This window comes from Nycticebus coucang, chromosome 14, assembly GCF_027406575.1.
Source record: "Nycticebus coucang isolate mNycCou1 chromosome 14, mNycCou1.pri, whole genome shotgun sequence".
Classification (NCBI taxonomy): Eukaryota; Metazoa; Chordata; class Mammalia; order Primates; family Lorisidae; genus Nycticebus; species Nycticebus coucang.
This window is the reverse complement of record NC_069793.1, coordinates 17,373,690-17,394,059: the sequence shown is the minus strand read 5'-3', so window position 1 is coordinate 17,394,059 and position 20,370 is coordinate 17,373,690. Positions and strand designations below refer to the sequence as shown.

The following is a 20,370-nucleotide window of genomic DNA, read 5'->3' as shown; positions in this document are numbered from 1 at the left end:
AATGGATGAACAAATTTTATCCTCATTTCTTATAGCATGTTTTATAGGATATTGAAGCTCAGAGACATGGCATGATTTAACCAAACCTGAAGTTCACAGCAGAACTGAAATATAAATCAAGATATAACTTTTTATCCTACATACTTTCTGCTCATTGCACAGCTCTAAGTAAAAGTTGCATTTCTTTGATGGAAGTAGGTAGCTCCACCTACCTATTACTTTTTATTGTAGGGTCTAAAAAAAGGAAGGAAAAGAACCCAATTTATGGAAAGATTTTGTGTAACCCAATTTGTTATAATTCCATAAAATTGTTCTTTTGGGTTTGCTCCAGTGATCTAGTTTCCTTTCCTTTATCAAAAGGTTTTTGATGGGTCTCTAAGAGTTAGACTCTGGCACCAGAGTGGGGGCAGGAATTTATAAAGAAGGAATATTATAGAAAAATCTGGAATAGCATTCAGGAACAAAAGCAGAATTCGTATCCAAAGGTGATGGAAAATTCTTCTGGCAGAAAGGCAAATTCACACATAAGTCAACAAGACAGATATTTGGCACAAAAATACCAAAGAAATGATGGAGTAGTGGGGCCCATAGCACAGTGGTTATGGCGCCAGCCACATATACTGAGGCTGGCGGGTTTGAACCTGGCTGAGGCCAACTGCAACAAAAAAAGCCAGCATCGTGGTGAGTGACTGTAGTCCCAGCTACTTGGGAGGCTGAGGCAAGAGAATCACTTGAGACCAGGAATTTGAGGTTGCTGTGTCTACCAAGGGTGACATAGTGAGAATTTGTCTCAAAAAAAAAAAAAAAAAAAAGAAGCCAGGAAATATTTCTGGGGCAAAACTCCAGCATGTCTTTTGACTCATTTTAGAGTTATGAGAAAAAAATTTTTTTTTTTTTGAGGCAGAGTTTCACTCAGTTGCCCTGGGTTAAATTACCTGTGGTGTCGCAGCTCACAGCAACCTCAAACTCTTGGGCTCAAGCAATTCTCTTTCCCCAGCCTCCTGAGTAGCTGGGACTACAGATGCCTGCCATAACACTCAGCTAGTTTTTAGAGACGGGGTCTTGCTCTTTTGTTTGTAATTCATAAATATTCTTAGAAACCTTCTTTATCTCTCCATGTTAGTTTGAGTTCCTTAGGTGTGGAGGCTAAGATGAGAATTATTATGAAAGTGATTTATAAGGAGAAGGAGTTGAGCAAAACCTACTATGATGGAAGGAGGTATGTGTTCTTAACTAGAGTCTGGCTTCAGCCTAGAGCCATAGGCCTATGGGTGAACATTGTACTACAGAACTGGTTCCACCTTCAGGCAAAGGAGCTAACTGTTAAATCCCATTCCAGTCAGTCACTGGTAGCTAGCTGGCAGGAACTGTGACGGTGGATAAAATCCTCCAAATAAAGTATTTCCCACTTTCTCTAGTGCAATCTTCCAGAAAAGAATTGAGCTGTTAGCAGCCCAGACTCATAGCAGCTGGGTCATGGGTGCGCTAGTTCAGGAAAAGGGATCTGAAGTGGACACAGTAATGTCCCTGACACTTTGCATCCTTACTGGCAACCTCAGGCATCGGGCCTCCAGCCTTTCATACCTGAATCATTACAAAAACTTCCAAGCCGTCCTTCTGATTCTAGCCTTGACCCTTTATATTTCATTTTCCAGACTGTAAAATTCAAAAAGACAGTAGAACCTCTGTAAGTTAACTACCTAAGGGACTGTAACAAACTGGTCAACGTACGGAAGTGGTCGACATAAGGAGTCAAGCCTACTGCTGTAGTGATATGTACATGTGCATGTCGGCCTGTGAAGAGGAGGTCAACTTAAGGAGGAGGTCAATGCAGGGAAGTGGTAAACTACAGAGGTTCAACTGTACTTGCAATGTCTCTTCCCCCAGGGTCCTTACCATTAAGCCTTAACACAATTCTAAGGCCTTTCCCCATCTCCCGTTTCTGTCTCTCCAGCCTCAAGTCTTACTATTTACAAGCTTTTACAAGCTCAGGGTCCAGGGCAGCAGTTGGCACTCAGTGGGGGAGGGGATTCAATAAATAATTGTTGAATGAGTAGATGAATTGATAACCATGGCCACGTTGCGCTGATTAGGGTTCCTCCATCTCTTTCCCCTCCCGGCCTCTGTTCTGTAGTCCCCTCTCCTGGGAGCCCTCTTCTCAGCTTCATGCCTATTCATTCTGCTGACTCCTTTTCATCCTTTGGGTCCCACTTTTGGTATCCTGACCCTCAGAGCCTTGTTAGGTATCCCTCCAACATGCTCTCATAGCACCCTGTGCTTCCATTATCTTGCACTGTGTTGTAATTTTCTATCCTCTTCTGAGAGTCTCTCAGTGGATCCCGAGCTCTGTGAAGGCAGGACCTGGATTTCTCTTTATTGATCACTGAAGCTCCCAGAAATTATAAATGTACCTGACTCTTTCTTTGGGTTTAAAATAGTGGTTGATCAATCAATTAGACATAGAAGGAACAAGTAGAGTATCTTGATTCTGAAATAGCTTTGTGCATACATGCAGTCACATAGTTTAAAAAAACAATTTTTAATAATGAAATGTTACCAGAAAGGAAACTGATTAACACTGAAATAGAAATACTTAACAATTATAACACCATGAAATCTTGGGACGGCAGAGAGAATTTCAAGGTTAACTATTTGCTAATATGCTGAGAATTTGTTTCAATTCCTTACTTATTCTTCAGTATAAGTAGGAGTAAAAACAAACTGTGTTTTCCTCAAGAGGTCTGGCTAGAATACTCTCTAGAGCCCAAATCAGATAAGGGTAAGAAAGAATTCCCTTGTCTCCAGTACGAGTTTTTCCTCTACGTTTTATTGAATTCATTCATCTTCCTTAACATTTTTATTCATCCATTCAATATTTATTATATATCAGACATTGTTCCATTTTGTGCTATTGTTTTCTAAAAGGTAATATTTTATGGACTATAATTGTATATTTATTTATTTTTTATTAAATCATAGCTGTGTACATCAATGCAATCATATAATTATATATTTAATATATAGAAATTTCTGTCCGACATTCAAATGTTCTTTTATTTGAGTCATAACAAGGATAACATGAGCAATAAGAAATGGTTCTGAAGCCCACAAGAACGTATGGAAACATTGTACATGCACAAACTTGGTTACCTACTCAGGATAGGTTAAATAGTCTTCTGTATACTAAATTAGCTAGATAGCATAATGGTTCAAGAATCGAATAATCACCAATTGTGATATATAAATAAGTAGTTAGTAACAAAATTATTATATTTTGGTTCAATAACTAACATATACAATGTGCCCAGCATAGTCCCTGTTTCCAAGATGTGAAGCAGTATAATTACCTGACCTTTAAATCATCATTCTATTGCAAAGTATCACAGCAGGTGAGAGTATAGTCTGGGAAATTAGTCATGTTTTGGTTTGTCAATATATGTTTTGATAACTTCTCCTTTTTGTCATTTTTCTCACTTATGAAATGGGGATATAATAGTGCTTACCTCTGTAGGATAATATTTAGAAATAAACTTATCCTACATCAAGCACACAAAGTAAATTCAGTGTGAGTTTAAAATGACATGCTTTTGTTCCAGAGGCTTAAGAGGCTTGGACCCCCCTGGGTTACTCACAGAGTTAGGCTTTTTGGGAATTGTAAAATTCCTTAGGCCTTTTCTCTGAAGCAGTACACCCGTGAAGCCTGAGATCCAAGGGCATGCTGCCCTTCCTCAGAGATACGGGTCAGAGGGTTGACATATGTTAACAACATATTGTCAGAGGTCTATAGGTGGTCTGCCCTGAAGGAAGGTCACAGTCGTTACTTCATACTGAGTAAACTGAGTGAATGCTTGAAGATATTCTTCTATTAACTCTGTTCCCCTATAGCTGCTTTCGTCTTTGTGCCCTGCTCGGAAAACTAGTCACTGTTTAGAGGAAGGGATTTACTACACTAGTGGTTACATTGATATGATAAATATTTCCTTTCAAGTTAAAATTCAGCTAATAGATAATGGATTAGGTGTGTACGTGACTGGAAGAGTATAAAACTTAAACTTGGAATAAAGAACTTTGCTATATGCCATCCCACGGTGTATAGTCTGTTTCTTGACTTAATAATTACAGGAGCGAGTTTACACCTACAGCAAAGCTGCTGCTCGTTCGCGTCTCGGGTCACGCAACAACCTCTTTGGAGTGTTTTCAACATTACTGCTTGGTACCAATATATTTTATTCTTTCTTTTTTTAAGAAGAAAAAAACCTATGAATCCACATACTGGATGAAGCTAGTAAAACTAAGCCCCAGTTTGGTAGAATTTCATAAATAGACAGGGTTGTCAGGGTTAGATTTGCCTCTGTTTTCTTGAATCATTTCTACTCCTGTCAATGCAGAATCTATCAATGATATGATCGATGGTATGGTATGGCTGTTTTTTTCTCTATCCCCATGTAGTTCATGTGATGGTTAATTACATCACCTGAAAAAAATTTTTGATTAATGCAGCCTTAGATTTATTACACTTTTTTTTTTTTTTAACTGAGATTGACTTTATTACACCATTTCTTTGAGATTATCCAAAATATTCTTTTGACACTTCCCTCAGTTGAATCAATTCTGGCTGGACTCCAGACACATTTATTTGTCACCCGAAATAACTTTTTTAACACACAGTTTCCTAATGGCATTTTTCATCTGGGCATTCCTCAAGGTGTAGATTAAGGGGTTTAACATGGGAGTTATCATAGTGTAGAATATAGCAACTGCTTTATCAATAGATAAAGTGGCTGCAGGTCTCATGTACACAAATATGCAGGGCACAAAGAATAAGACGACCACGGTGATGTGGGAGACACAGGTGGAGAGGGCTTTGTGCCTCTCTTCTGAGCTGTGGGTCCTTAGGGAGCGCAGGATGACCACATAGGAGACCAACAGGAGGAGGAAATTCAACAGGCAGATGAACCCACTATTAGCAGCAACGAATAGCCCCAGAGTGTGGGTATCAGTGCAGGCAAGATTGAGCAAAGGGTTCAGATCACACATAAAGTGATCAATGATATTCGGGCCACAGAAGGGCAACTGGAAGATGAAGAGGATCTGTATGGTTGCATGAAGAAAGCCTCCCACCCACACCACTCCTACTAGAAGGCCACATACACGCCGGTTCATGATGGTGGTGTAGTGCAAGGGCTTGCAGATGGCCACATAGCGGTCATAGGCCATCACGGTAAGTAAGATGCCCTCTGCACCTCCAAAGAAATGTTCTCCAAAGACTTGAGTCATACATGCATTGAACAGGATGGTCTTCTTTTCATGCAGTGAATCTGTGATCAGTTTAGGGGTATTGACAGAGGAATAGCAGGCATCAATAAAGGACAGATAAGCCAGAAAAAAGTACATGGGGGACCTCAGTGATGGGCTGGCAATGATTGTGACCACAATGACCACATTTCCTGCCACAGTGATGATGTAGATGACAAAAAACACAGCAAATATGATTTTCTGCATCTTTGGATTATCTGTGAGCCCCAGTAAAACGAACTCTGTCACATTGTTTGTGTTTTCCATGTATTTCATGTGATGGTTAATTACATTACCTGAAAAAAAGTTTTTGATTAATGCAACCTTGACTTTATTACACTTTCATTCTAATAAATATTATGCTGTGAATTTTTTTCAGGTTTTCTTGGTATGTAAATAAAGGTTCTCACAGCTGGGTGCAGTGGCTCGTGCCTGTAATCCTAGCACTCTAGGAAGCTGAAGTGCGCAGATTGCTTGAGCTCAGGATTTTGAGACCAGCCTGAGCAAGAGTTAGACCCCCCCCACTACTAAAAATAGAAAAGAATCAACCGGGCATTGTGGTGGGTGCTGTAGTCCCAGCTACTCAGGAGCCTGAGGCAGGAGGATCATTTGGGCCCGTGAGTTTGAGGTTGCTGTGAGCTATGATGATGCCATGGCACTCTACCCAGGGTGACAGAGTGAAACTCTGTCCCCGCCTCCAAAAAAAGTTTCTCTGTTCTTGGAGATTACTTAAATTATCTCCTTGGTGAAGACTCTGTTAAGAGTATAGATATGAGGAATTTTTGCAAACACATGAGTTGAGAACTCATCTGTGCAGACTTAATCATCTGAGAGGACCAAGAGCCTAATTTGAAGTAACAGACTGAACACACAGTAGCAGCCAAGCCTAAAAAGGGAGGTGAAAGATGAGGTTATAGGACGTGGTGGTAAAGCCAAAGAACCTGTTCTTTAGTCTTTAGAAAATGAGGAACGTTGGTAGGTTACTGACAATATGACTGGGAGGATGAAGAGGAACTTGAGGAGGCAGAAATCTTGGGATAACTGTCAGGTAAAGGTCTTCATGAGTTTGGATGAAATGGGTTGAGATTCCACAATGGGGTGGAAGCTAGAGAAAGAAATGCCAGTGAGCAGAGCATGTAGGGTGGTCGACATCAGAAGTTAACTGGGCATGGAGATGGGAATGCAAAAAGAAAAAATAAGAGCCGCAGTGAAAGAATTCATAAAGCTACTGCCTAAATCTCATTAACTTTATAAATAGATCATAATATATACTTTTAATGATTACTTACTTTGTTCAAGGCATAGTATAATAGTAAGTGCTTTGCACATAGCATTCCAATGAACACTTTTTTTTTTTTTGTAGAGACAGAGTCTCACTTTATGGCCCTCGGTAGAGTGCTGTGGCCTCACACAGCTCACAGCAACCTCCAACTCCTGGGCTCAAGCGATTCTCTTGCCTCAGCCTCCCGAGTAGCTGGGATTACAGGTGCCGCCACAACGCCCGGCTATTTTTTGGTTGCAGTTTGGCCGGGGCCGGGTTTGAACCCGCCACCCTCGGTATATGGGGCCGGCGCCCTACCGACTGAGCCATAGGCGCCGCCCCCAATGAACACTTTTAACAACCTGTGTGGTTGGCATTGTTTCATTCATTTTTCAGATGAGACAGCAATATCAGAGACTAATATTAATGGTTAGAGTACCACAATAATAGTTATAAAATTACTTATATTAAAATCATAACATTCATAGTTGTAATATTAATGATAATATTAACTAAAACACAGTGAGGACCAGTGTGTTCTAAATGTCTTTGGCAGACAGTTGCTGATTTAATCCTCTCCTATAAACCTGGAAAATTGTTACCGCCATCATTTTTATATTATACATTAGAAATAGGAGCATAGGGAAGTTAAAGATTCTGTTCAAGATCAAACAACTAATAAAGGGCATAGTCAAGGTTAGGTAAGATTATACTAGTTAATTTTTAACTAGTACCCATACCCTGTCTTGTTATGTTATAATAAACAATGTTTAACTGGTAATCTCCTCTTGATGTGACTTTTATGATTGTAACTACTTCAATACTATTTAGGAGGCAAATTCATATAGAGCAATTTCATCAGTACACACACACATGCACACACACACACAGTGGCATCTTTGAACTCCAAAATAGAAAGAAAAATGTGCCATTGCATTAATTAAAGGAAATTTTATCTTAGCCTCTCCCTTTGTTTCAGTTCTTTTCTCAAGCCCCCTCCAAATCATGAGCCCCCAGACTCTTTGGCAAAATGTTGAAAATGACTACCACAGTAGTTAAGTATATATAGATTTAGGATCAGAAGTATATTGCATCAGAATTATGATTTTTCCACTTGCAACTTCTTTTATCTGGGGTATGTCTCCTGGCACCTTACATCCCGTTTCCTCACCTATAAAGTGAGAATAACAATACCTTACAATTTGTTATGAGAATTGATTGAAAAAAAAAATCCACCACAGTGCTGTGGATACACACAAGACTTTGATTTATTTTATGAGTGTGTATAGGAAATAGTATGAATTGAAATTTAGAGAAATATTTAACTCCCCAATGAGCTCAGGAAGAAGTATTTTCAATATTCTCAAAGAAGCAACAGAGACTTATATTGTCCACAGCAGCTGATCCCAGGAAGAGTTCTCCATGTTTGTGCTTGGACTAAACAGCTGTTGATTTATGCCATTTGGTATTTATATTTATGTCTCTTGTGCATGTGAAGTGTATTTAAACTTTGTTTAATCCTCGTGATTACTCTTGATAATTAAGGAGGTATATCAGGCAAAAAAGCATGGTGTGTGGTATCACAGAGCTGGGTTCTAAAAATTGCTTACTCTCTATGAGCCTCAAATTTTCAACTGTCAAATTAGATTAATGATATAAACCAATTCTCTTTGAAGAATTGGAATGAGGACGAAAGACTCAATCACTATATTTGAAGTGTTAAAAAGATACTGATTACTATGTAAGAAAAGTAACAATATTTAACGAGCACCAATACTATTAAAAAGCTTACCTTAGTAGTCTTAGCATTTAGATGGTCTTAATGATGCTTGGAGTGTTCAGAAACAATCTCCTCTCAAATTGATCTCTTCTTGGCATAAATACAAAGGTGAAAGATATTTCACCTTTATATTTGTAAATTGTAAATTACCTGTTCAGACAATTCAGTATCAAGTCAACATTTGTTAAGAAATTATGTACATTAAATATACAGGTTTTTTTATTTTTATTTTTTGAATCAATTGTGCTTCATTTGGTAAAGCTGTTTTGAAAAAGGAAGGTGTTCTTACAATCTTTTTATCTGGCCTAATAAGCCTTAAAACTTTTCACAGAAAACCTGGGATGTGAATTAAAATAGATTTACTTGAAACCTTTTGAAAACTTGATTCTTTATATATGGCTCCAGTCCTGCAGTGCAAAAGACAGAAAGTGTGACAGAAACAGATATAAATGGGTCACTCTGCCCATGATGTGGATGATGACAAAATCATTTTCATCTTGCGCAGCCTGGATATTTAAAGAGTTTCCATAAAGGCTTAGGGATCTTGTTCTGCAGCTGCTGCTTTCTCTCCCAGGAGTTAATTATCTTCTGATGGAAAGATTTTGTTTTAGAAGAAGGCATTCTGGAGAAATATGATTGGGGGAAAAAATAAACCATTTTTGAATGGGGTATTGTATTCCTTATACTTGAAATATAAGCCTGTGAGAGTCCCCTTTCTCCATCTGCAGTTGGGCCAGCTGAATGCTGTGTGGGACACTGTGAAGGTGGCCTACCTCTAGTGAGTGGACCAGGGATGGAGTATCTCTGATGAGTCATGTCACAGAAAGAGCTTCTGTTTTCTTGTCATTAGGAAACATTTTCTGGAAACGCATCACTGATTGCTTGAGATCTAGAACAGTGAGAGCACAAAATGAATGGAAGCCATTTATCTTACTTTTTTTTTTTTTTTTTTTGTGGTTTTTGGCCAGGGCTGGGTTTGAACCCGCCACCTTTGGCATATGGGACCAGCGCCCTATTCCTTGAGCCACAGGCACCACCCGAATGGAAACCATTTAATTAATTAATTTTATTATTATTATTTATTATTATTATTTTTTTAAGCATGACAGAATTCAACTTTTTATTGAACACCTTACAAAAAAGATTTAGTCAAAAAGACCAAAGCCCATGTCATCATCAGATTCCTCGGATTCTTCTTTCTTTGCTTCCACTTTCTTCTCCTCAGCTGGGGCAGCAGCAGTGGAGGGGGCAGGACCTCCTGCTGGTGCAGCATCAGCTGCTGGAGCAGGTCCACCAGCCCCTACATTGCAGATGAGGCTCCAATGTTGACACTGGCCAGGGCCTTTGCAAACAAGCCAGGCCAAAAAGGTTCAACATTTACACCAGCTGCTTTAATGAGAGCATTTATCTTATCCTCCGTGAGGGTCACCTCATCGTCATGCAAAATGAGGGCTGAGTAAATGCAGGCGAGCTCTGAGACAGAGGCCATGGCATGAGCGAGTACTGAGATAGCGCTGCCGGGCATGGTGCTAGTTGCCGGATGAAGTAAGGGCCTCACCCCAACGCGGCCTTAGCTTCCTCGGAAGAACCGAGCACCTTGAAAGCAGCTGAGAAAAGAGCTAATTAATTAATTTTAACTTAATTTTTATTTAATTAATTTTATTTATTAAAATTAAATTAAATTAAATTTTTATTAAATCATTTATTTAAATATTTAATTGACAAAACTTGCATAGATTCAAAGTATACAACATGATGATTTAATAGATATATACATGATTACTACAAAAAAATTAATTAACACACATATCACTACTCATGATGTACGTTAGTTCCCCCGACTCTGACCAATTTGTTCTCATTTTCCTCATCGCCCAGCTCCTGGCATCACTGTTCTACTCTCTGTTTCTGTGAGTTCAACTTTATTAGATTCCTGGATAGGTGAGATCAGACATTATTTGTCTTCCAGTCTCTGGTTTACTTCACTTTGCATAATGTCCTCCAGTTTTTTCCATAGTGTTGCAAATGACAAGATTTCCTTCTTTTCAATGGTGAAAATAGTATTTCATATTTGTGTCTATGTGTATGTGTGTTTGTACCACATCATCTTTATCCATTTCATCTATCAATGGAAAATTAGGCTGTGTTTTTATTTTGGTTATTATGAATAATATTGCAATAAAATTGGGCATGACCGTATCTCTTTGAGATAGTGATATCATTTCATTTGTATTTATACCCAAAGATGGGAGTGGTGGATCTTATGGAAGGCCTATTCTTAATTTTTTGTAGTACTGCAATGCTGATTTTTTTTTTTTTTTTTTTTTTACAGTTTTTGGCCAGGGCTGGGTTTGAACCTGCCACCTTCAGTATATGGGGCTGGTGCCCTACTCCTTTGAACCACAGGCGCTGCCCTGCAATGCTGATTTTCATAATAGTTTTGCAATTTACATTTCCACCAAAGGTGTAGAGGGCTGTCTTCTGAAAACTCTTGCAAACAGTTGTTGTGTTTTGTTTTTTTGGATAATAGTCATCCTAACAGGTGTTTGGCAATATCTTATTGTGGTTTTGACTTACATTTATCAGATGGTTAGTGATGTTGAACATTTTTTCTGATACCTGTTGGCCACTTGTATGTATTCTTCTGAGAAGTATCTGTTCAGGTCCTTTTCCATTTTATTTTATTTTATTTATTTATTTTTTTGTAGAGACAAGAGTCTCACTTTACTGCCCTCGGTAGAGTGCCATGACGTCACAGCTCACAGCAACCTCCAACTCCTGGGCTTAAGTGATTCTCTTGCCTCAGCCTCCCGAGTAGCTGGGACTACAGGCGCCCGCCATGACGCCCAGCTATTTTTTGGTTGCAGTTCAGCCGGGGCCGGGTTTGAACCCGCCACCCTCGGTATGTGGGGCCTGCGCCTTACCGACTGAGCCACAGGTACCGCCCTCCTTTTCCATTTTAAATCAGGTTTTGAGGTGTGAATTTCTTACATATTTAGGATATTAACTCCTTATAAAATATAGGGTTTGCATTTTGTAGGTTGTGTATTCCCATTCTGTAGGTTGACTTTTCATTTTGTTGAGTTTTTCCTTTCCTATATAGAAGCTTTATAGTTTGATGTAGTCCCACTTATTTAATTTGGTTTTTGTTGCTTGTGATTTTGGTCTCTATCTAAAATGTCATTGCCAAGACCAAGGTCAAGGAGCTTTTACTCTGCATAGTCTTCCATGATGTATGATCTCAGATATTGCATTTATATCTTTAACTCCATTTTGAGTTAATTTTGTCTAAGGTGTATAATGAGGTTCCAATCTCATTCTTCTCCATGTGAATATACAATTTCCCAACAACATTTATTGAAAAGACTGTCCTTTCCATACTTTGTGTTCTTGATTCTCCTGTCAAAGATCAGCTGATCATAGCATGGGTTTATTTCTGGGTCTCTATTTGTTCCATTGGTTTATGTGTTTGTTTTTATGTTAGTACGATACTGTGCTTTGTTAGTGTCATTACTATAGCTTTATAGTGTACTTTGAAATCAGTAGTGCTATGCCTCTTGCCTTGTTTTTCTTTCTCAAGATTGCTTTGGCTATTGTGGTCTTTTGTACTTCTGTGTAAGCTATAGGATTTTTTTTTCTATATGTCTATGAAAAATATCATTGGGATTTTGATAAGGATTGAACTGAATCTGTATATCACTTTGGGCAGTATGGGCATTTAAAAAATGTTAATTCTTCCAGTCCATATACATGCATTATCTCCCCATTTATTTGTGTCTTTTCCAATTTCTTTCATTGATGTCTTATAGTTTTCAGCCCTAGTCCTTCACCTCCTTGGCTAAATTTATTCCCAAGGATATTATTATTATTTCTTTTTTATTGTTGGGGATTCATAGAGGGTACAAAGAATTAGGTTACACTGATTGCATTTGTTAGGTAAAGTCCCTCTTATAATTGTGTCCCACCCACAAGGGGTGTCTCTACTGCCTTCACGTTAGAATTGAGTACACTGGATTCTTGCTTCTCCATTCTCGTGATGCTTTACTAACAAAAATGTGTTCTAACTCACTCCAGGTTAATACAAATGCTGTTGTAACTGGAATTTTCTTAAATTGTCTTTTGGATAATTTTTTGTTAGTGTATAGAAATGCAATTGATTTTTGCCTATTGATTTTGTATCCTGCAACATTACTAGATTCGTTTCTTTGTTCTAACAATTTTTTTGGAGTCTTTAAGAGTTTTCTATATATTCAGAACCATGTTTCTCTAGAAACAGATACAGTTTAACCTCTTTTTCTGATTTTAATGCCTTTTATTTCTTTTTCTTGCCTAATTACACTGGCTAGTACTTCTAGTACTATGTTGAGTGGAAGTGATCAAAGACAGCATCCTTGTCTTTTTCTGATCTTAGAGGAAAAGCATTCAGCTTTCATCTTTAAGTTTGATGTTAGCTATAGGCTTGTCTTATATGGCTCTAGTTTGTTGAGAGCATTTATCATGAAAGGATGTTGTATTTTGTTAAATGCCTTTTCTGCAGCTATTGTGATGATCATGCAGTTTTAATCCTTTACCCTCATAATGTGGTATAGCACATTAGTTCATTTACACCTGTTGAATGATCCTTGTTTCCATGTGATCATGGTGAATGATCCCTTTTAAAAAATTTTTTTAATTAAGTCCTTTGTACATAGATCATAAATACATTTATGCCATTTTCAATGGATTGATTCTTTGTACAAATTGGAGTGCTTACGTCATACTAATCAGCATAGCTTTCACCTCATTTACCCAATTATAGCATTAGGACATTTGTGTTCTACATATGATAGATCCAACTTGTACTTGCGATGTGCTCTGTAGTTGTGGTCCCCCTACTATCTCCTACTATCCCTCCCACCCCAGCCCCTCTCCTCTCCCTCCCCTTCCCTCATTCATCCTAGGCTAAAGTTGTGTTTCATTTTTCATATGCAAGTGTGAGTGATTATAAATTGGTTTCACAGTAGTACTGAGTACATTGGATACTTTTTTCCCCATTCCTGAGATAGTTTACTAAGAAGAATATTTTCCAGCTCAGTAGTAAAAAAAAAAAAAAATGGAGACTTTACCTCTTTTATGTTTACATGGATGGAGCTGGAATGATCCTTTCAACATGCTGTTAAGTTTGTTTTTAAAATTTTTTAGTTTTTTTTTTATTGTTGGGGATTCATTGAGGGTACACAGAACCAGGTTCATTGATTGCTTTTGTTAGATAAGGGGACAGAGGGAGGGGATGAGGGGATGTCAAGGGGTGTGGGACACAATTTTTTTTTAGTTTTTAATTAAAATAATTTTTTGGGGGGACAGAATCTCAGTATGTTGCCCTGTGTAGAGTGCTGTGGCATCACAGCTCACGGCAACCCCTTGGGCTTAAGAGCTATTCTCTTTCTCAGCCTCCCAGGTAGCTGAGACTACAGGCACCTGCCATGAAGCCCAGCTATTTTTTTTTTTGTTGTTGTTGGCAGTTGTCATTGTTGTTTAGCTGGCTCAGGCCGGGTTCGAACCTGCCACCCTCAGTGTATGTGGCCAGCGTCCTACTCACTGAGCTACGGGTGCCACCAGTTTTTAATTAAATTTTTTTATTTTAAATTATTATGGGTACATAATGCTTGCATATCTTTATAGGATATGCATGATGTATTGATACAGGCATATAATGTGAATTAACCAAATCACTGTTATGGGGTTTTCCTTATCTCAGGTAGTTAACATTTATTTTTGTTAGAAACATTCCAATCCCACTTTTTTAGTTATTTTAGTTAGTTTTAGTTATTTTAAGTACACCATAGCTTGTTATTAATTATAGTCATTTAGTTGTGCCATCAGACAGTGTTCATTTTAAATAAGTATGTTCTTAACTCCACTTTATTCCCATTCCTTACTATCCTTCTCAGTCCATGGGAACCATCATTCTGCTCTCTGTCTTTATGAGATCAATTTTGAATATTTAGCTCTCACACTTAATGAGAACATGCAAGATTTGTCTTTCTGTGCTTGGCTTATTTCAGTTAATATAATGTTCTCCAGTTCAAACCATATTGTTTTCAAAGGCAGAATTTCCCTGCTTTTTTTGTGGCTATAGACTATTTCATTGTGTGTATCTACCAAAATTTCATTATTCATTCATCCATTCATGGACACTTGGTTGGGTTCCTTATCTTGGCTCTTGTGAATATTGCTTTAATAAACATAGGAGTGCAAAATCTTCTTGATATACTGAATTCCCACCCTTTGGATATATACCCAGCGGTGGGGTCACTGCATCATCTGGTAGTTCTATTTTCAAGTTTTTAAAGAAATACTAAATTGATAAGTGGTTATTAATGTTTATAATTAGAGATGTTGCCCATATGAGTCTAAAAATTAGGGGAGATATACGGATTGGAAAAATAAAATTGGAGTGCTTCAGCATTTATTGGTAGGGAAAAAGAAGATTCAACTGAAGACCCTAAGAGAGATGTCAATGGGTTAGGAGGCAAACCAGGACAGTAACCTTTCATTCATAGCTTGAATATGTAAATGAACTTAATGGGTTTCAATATGGTACTTTTGTGAAACGGTGCACCTTTTTGTGCAATTCACTGCCCATCTTCTCTTGTTCTCTTACTATTTGTTTAAAAGTCAGCTAAGTATTATTTCCTCTGGGAAGCCTTCTCTTTCAGTTTGATTTCTATATCCCTACACTGTGACCTTTAGCATCTTGAGAATATTTATGGTATTTATAACATTGGTCTGTAATTTTTTGTTTGTTGTTTGTTTTTTTAATAGAGACAGAGTCTTATTCTATCACTCAGGCTGGGTGCAGTGACCTGATGATAGATTGCTGTAACTTTGAACTCCTGGGATCAAGCAATGCTCCCACCTCCATGTAGCTAGGACTGCAGGCACCTGTCACCATGCCCTACTAATTTTTCAAATTTTTGTAGAGACAGGGTCTTGCTATGTTGTCCTGGCTGATCTTGAACTTCTACCTTCAAGAATTCTTCCATTTTGGCTACCCCAAATTCTGGGATTACAGGCATGAGCCACCATGCCTGTCATTGATCCTATCATTATGTACCAAAACACTGCGGGTAGGGAACTATGACTTTTTCAACTTGGACATTCTGGAATCTATGACACATTTGATATAAATAGATTCTCCATATACATTTCTAATTGAATTAATAAACATAGAGATACATTTACATTTTTTCCTTTGTTTATAGGTAAACTATCTCTATGATCTTTTTATTTTATTTTATTATGATTATTATTTTTTGAGACAGAGTCTTACTATGTCACCCTTGGTAGAGTGCTGTGACTTACAGCAACCCCTAATTCTTGGGGTTAAGCGATTTTCTTGCCTCATCCTCCCAAATAGCTGGGACTACAGGCACCTGGCAAAATGCCTGCCTATGTTTTTGTTGCAGTTGTCATTGTTGTTCAGTATGCCCAGGCCGGGTTCAACCCTGCCTGCCTCAGGGTATGGAGTAGGTGACCTAACCACTGAGCTACAGCCGCCACGCCTGTCCCTCTTATCTAAAGTGAGCACCTATAAATAATAGGTGGAATCATTAAAAATGTAATTTGTTTGATCGTCTTGGACCTCACACACAGAGCAAAAGAGCAGAAAGTACTTTGTGTTACGTTGTTGCTCCTCCACATTCCGACCAATGTGGGCTACCTGCTCCTTCTATGGCTGTGGCTGTCAGTAAGATCCTGGGCTTGCTGACTGACTTATTCTTGTATGTTTTCATCCATGGATGTCACTTATTCCTTGTCCCTTTTCCCCAAAAGTTTGATTTCAGACACGTCCTTTCTGAAAAACAGCGTATCTTTCTAATTTTGTATGAGTCAGCACCCAGGTTTTTATAGAGCCCTGTTTTGGCAGGTTGGGGTCTTCTATAGGTAACAGCCTTTGACCACTATGTGGCTCTCTGTAAGCCTTTGCGTTATTTGATTATCATGAGACAGTGGGTATATGTTGTGTTGCTGACAGTGCCCTGTTCTGGAGGATTTCGGCACTCAGTAATTCAACTGAGCACTATTTATGGGTTTCCATTTGGTGGCCCCAATGTCACTGATCATTTTGTATGTGACATGTATCCCTTATTGAAACTTGTCTGTGCTTACACACCTAAGAGATTTGACTATTTTGCATATCATCATTTATTTTTATATTTATATTTATTTATTTATGTATTATTGGGGATGCATTGAGGGTACAAGAAACTAGGTCACACTAATTGCATTTGTTATGTAAAGTTCCCCTTACAATTGTGTCTTGCCCCAAAAGGTGTGTCACACACTGAGACCCCACCCCCTCACGCCTTCCCTCTCTCTACTATTCCTTTCCGCCAACCCCCCCACCGTGTACTAGGTCATTAATTGTCCTCATCTCAAAATTGAATACATAGGATTCATGCTTCTCAATTCTTGTGGCGCTTTACTAAGAATAATGTGTTCCACTTCCATCCAGGTTAATACAAAGGCTGTAAAGTCTCTATCTTTTTGAATGGCTGAATAGTATTCCATGGTGTGTGTGTGTGTGTGTGTGTTTGTGTGTATCTTGCAGCTTGTTAATCCATTCCTGGGTTGGTGGGCATTTAGGCTGCTTCCACATTTTGGCGATTGTAAATTGAGCTGCAATAAACAATCTAGTTCAAGTGTCCTTATGATAAAAGGATTTTTTTCCTTCTGGGTAGATGCCCCGTAATGGGATTGCAGGATCAAATGGGAGGTCTAGTTTGAGTTCTTTGAGGGTTCTCCATACTTCTTTCCAAAAAGGTCGTATTAGTTTACAGTCCCACCAGCAGTATAAAAGTGTTCCCTTCTCTCCACATCCATACCAGCATCTGCAATTTTGAGATTTTGTGATGTGGACCATTCTTGCTGGGGTTAGATAATATCTCAGGGTGGTTTTGATTTGCATTTCTGTAATAATTAGTATGATGAGCATTTTTTCATATGTTTCCTACCCATTTGTCTGTCTTCTTTAGAGAAGGTTCTAATCATTTGTCTTCTCCATTGATAGCATCATTTAAAAAAGAGAGTTTTATGTATTTCATTTCTTCCTAGACTTGACTTTTCCATTTTGATGATTTGACCTCCAGTTGTCCTTTTGCAATTTTCCCCCAGAGGGCACAGTTCTATCAATCCTGTTATAGATAGTTACTACCCTTTTGGTATCTCTGGAGATGCAGAGTCTACCTACAGAATTATGATAAAGGTCCCAATGAATTTAATTAGACAAGAATCGCCCTTGGAGGTGCACCAATTGAATGACTCAACAGTATACTGTAGTTCAAATGTAGATACAGTTTCCACAGACGTTTGCCTTTAACCTCAGACAGTGTTTGTCTAAACCAGTATCCACATGGTTAGCTTTTTTAGGAAGTGAAGTGATAGACTTCAAACATGATAATACAAGGATTAAAGTAGTTCTCCATCCTCAGACTACCCCAAACTATGCTGTTTGAAGACAGGTTAGTATAATTGATTGAGAATCAAAATGTTGTAAAGTCTACTTCATTACTTAATTTTAATTGTTCTTTTTTCTTAAAAAATATTTTTTTACATATACAAGTGTTTATTAGGTTTCCACTTTTTGCCTTCACAAAATTAAAAAGACTTAAAATTTAATAACAATAAAAATGTTTAAGATAAGGACTATAAAGCATAAACAGAAAATATTATATTAATTCACAGTTCTCTCTCCCATAAAGATGACTTTTTCTTTAACTGCAAAATGCTTATTTAATCCATTCATCCTTTGATAGGTGTAATAAGCATGGGAGTGTGATATCTCTTAGATATACTGATTTCCTTTCTTTTGGACATATACCCAACAGTGGGATTGCAGAACCATATGGTAATTTTAGTTTTAGTTTTTTTGAGGAATTTCTGCCTGTTTTCCATAGTGTCTGCACTAATTTACGTTCCCACCATGTAGGAACATTCCCCTTTCTACACCCTTGCCAGCAGTTGTTATTTTCTGTAATTTTTTTGTTGGTAGTTTTAAATGCTAGTTTTAATTTACCACTAAGACACCAATTCAATGGTGTACAGTAAAACATATAAGTTTAATATTAAACCATAGCATATGGGTTGAGTGTAAAGCAGAGCACCAGGTGCCTTCAAAACTGATCAACTGTATTTTTGATAATAGCCATTTGAATTGGAGTGAGACTATAACCTGTCATCTGCAGAAGCACGGAGGGAACTTAAAACATTATGTTAAGTGAAATAAGCCAGGCACAGAAAGATGCATATCACATCGTCTCACTCATATGTAGTAGTAAAAAATTGATCTCATGGAGGTCGTGAATAGAATTGTGGTGCCCAGAGGCTGGGTAAGGTAGTAGGGAGGGAGGATGAAAAGAAGTTTCTTAATGGGTTAAAAAATATGTGTATATAATATAGGTAGATAGAAAGAATAAGATCTAGTGTTTGGTAGCACAATGCTGCTACTATAGTTAATGATTTGTTTGTATATTTTGAAATAATATCTAGAAGAGAAAATTTGGAATGTTCCCAATACAAAGAAATGATGAATGTTTGAGGTGATGGATATTTCAATTGCTCAGATTTGACCATTCTACATTGCATGCTTCTTCAAAATATCACGTGTGCCCCTTAAATATATGCAACTATTATCTATCCATCAAAATAAAAAAAAGAATAAATGTTTATTTAACATTTGTTTGTCATTAGGACTAATTTTGCCAAGAATGAAGGTTTTGAGTGTGTTTGTTCCTAACCAGATTCAGCCTTCATTAGGTTATGTTTTTGACATTCTGTTGATAACCCCAGCAATTTAAAAGATAACTTTTTTTCCTGACTGAATCAGATTTCCTTCAAGCATGCAAAGAGTTGGACACATGGGAGTATTTCAAGGCCCAGTGATGGTGCCCGAGTTATTTTGCCCTCTGTGTTCACAGAGATGGTGACAGTGTATACAGCTGTGATCTCTCAGGACAAAGAGGAGGTATAGTATCACAATCCGACCTTGGACTGAATGATTGACCCCTTGTGCAGATAACCCACGCAGTTTATACATAATATTCTCAACTCAGGCTTTACACTATGCAGTCGTACATTGGTGGTGTGGGAATTCATAGTCTTTTAAAAGTTCTTCTAAGTGATTCTGATAGAAAGCCACATTACCAGTCCTTTGTGATTGGCAAAATATATGTGAAATACTCAATGCTGTAATAGTCTTTTTGGTATTTTAAGATTATAAAAATCCAGAATAAATGACTTTTAAATATCAGTGTTCTTAGAAACTAATTTCAAGCGTTACTATTTGGCGGCTATTTTAAAAGAGAGCTGGGTTACTGAATATTGATATGATATCGTTTTTTCTTGGTGTGTGTGTGAAGACTTCTTTCCCTCTTGTTTCTCCCCACCCCACTTCTGGCAGGCGCCTGCCTCCCACATTTTCATTGTTTCACATACAACCTCTTTCCTCTCCCTGCCTCATAGGCATAAATGTAAACCGTGCTCACAACACCAACATGTAAAATCCTCAATATTTTCCCATGTTCATATAATCATATACAAGCATAGATAAATGGATGCATGTATGGTTTTTTTTCATTTTATAATAATATCACATTATACATAATTTTATGCTTATTTATTATCCAACAGTACCCATTGGAATTTCTCTAATGGTACTGGCATAACTATAATTCTTTAAATGGCTTTGTTCCATTTAATAGAGTTTGAATTCTATTAAATCATTTCTCTATTGATTAGTATTTAATCTTTTTTTCTTTTGTTCTTTCTTGTTTAATGCCATATTAATAATGCCACACAAAAAAGCCATGTGTATGTCCTTGTGTACTGGGGCTTTAACGTCTATGGAATAGATACAAAAAAATACAAAATTCCCAAGTTCATTATCAGTGTAAGAAAATGCCCTTTTATTCTTGCCAGTCATAGCTGTTATCATTTTTAAAACTTCTTGGTTAGTCTGATGAATGTGAAGTGATATTTTAAAAATTCCCACAAA

The 20,370-nt window shown here is 37.7% G+C and overlaps 2 protein-coding genes and 1 pseudogene across 2 annotated transcripts in view; 1 reads left to right on the top strand and 2 right to left on the bottom strand.

Annotated features, from left to right (window-relative positions):
* The window catches only part of LOC128565814 (olfactory receptor 4A5-like), a 134,044-nt gene that overhangs the window by 99,176 nt on the left and 14,498 nt on the right, over positions 1-20,370 (top strand). The gene's annotated exons all lie outside the window — the stretch shown is intronic.
* LOC128565815 (olfactory receptor 4C46) lies at positions 4,567-5,594 on the bottom strand. Its single transcript, XM_053562544.1, has one exon. It carries the CDS (start codon positions 5,569-5,571, stop codon positions 4,633-4,635), a length of 939 nt encoding a protein of 312 aa, XP_053418519.1. The 5' UTR covers positions 5,572-5,594; the 3' UTR covers positions 4,567-4,632.
* On the bottom strand, positions 9,443-9,939 carry LOC128565821 (60S acidic ribosomal protein P1-like; annotated as a pseudogene).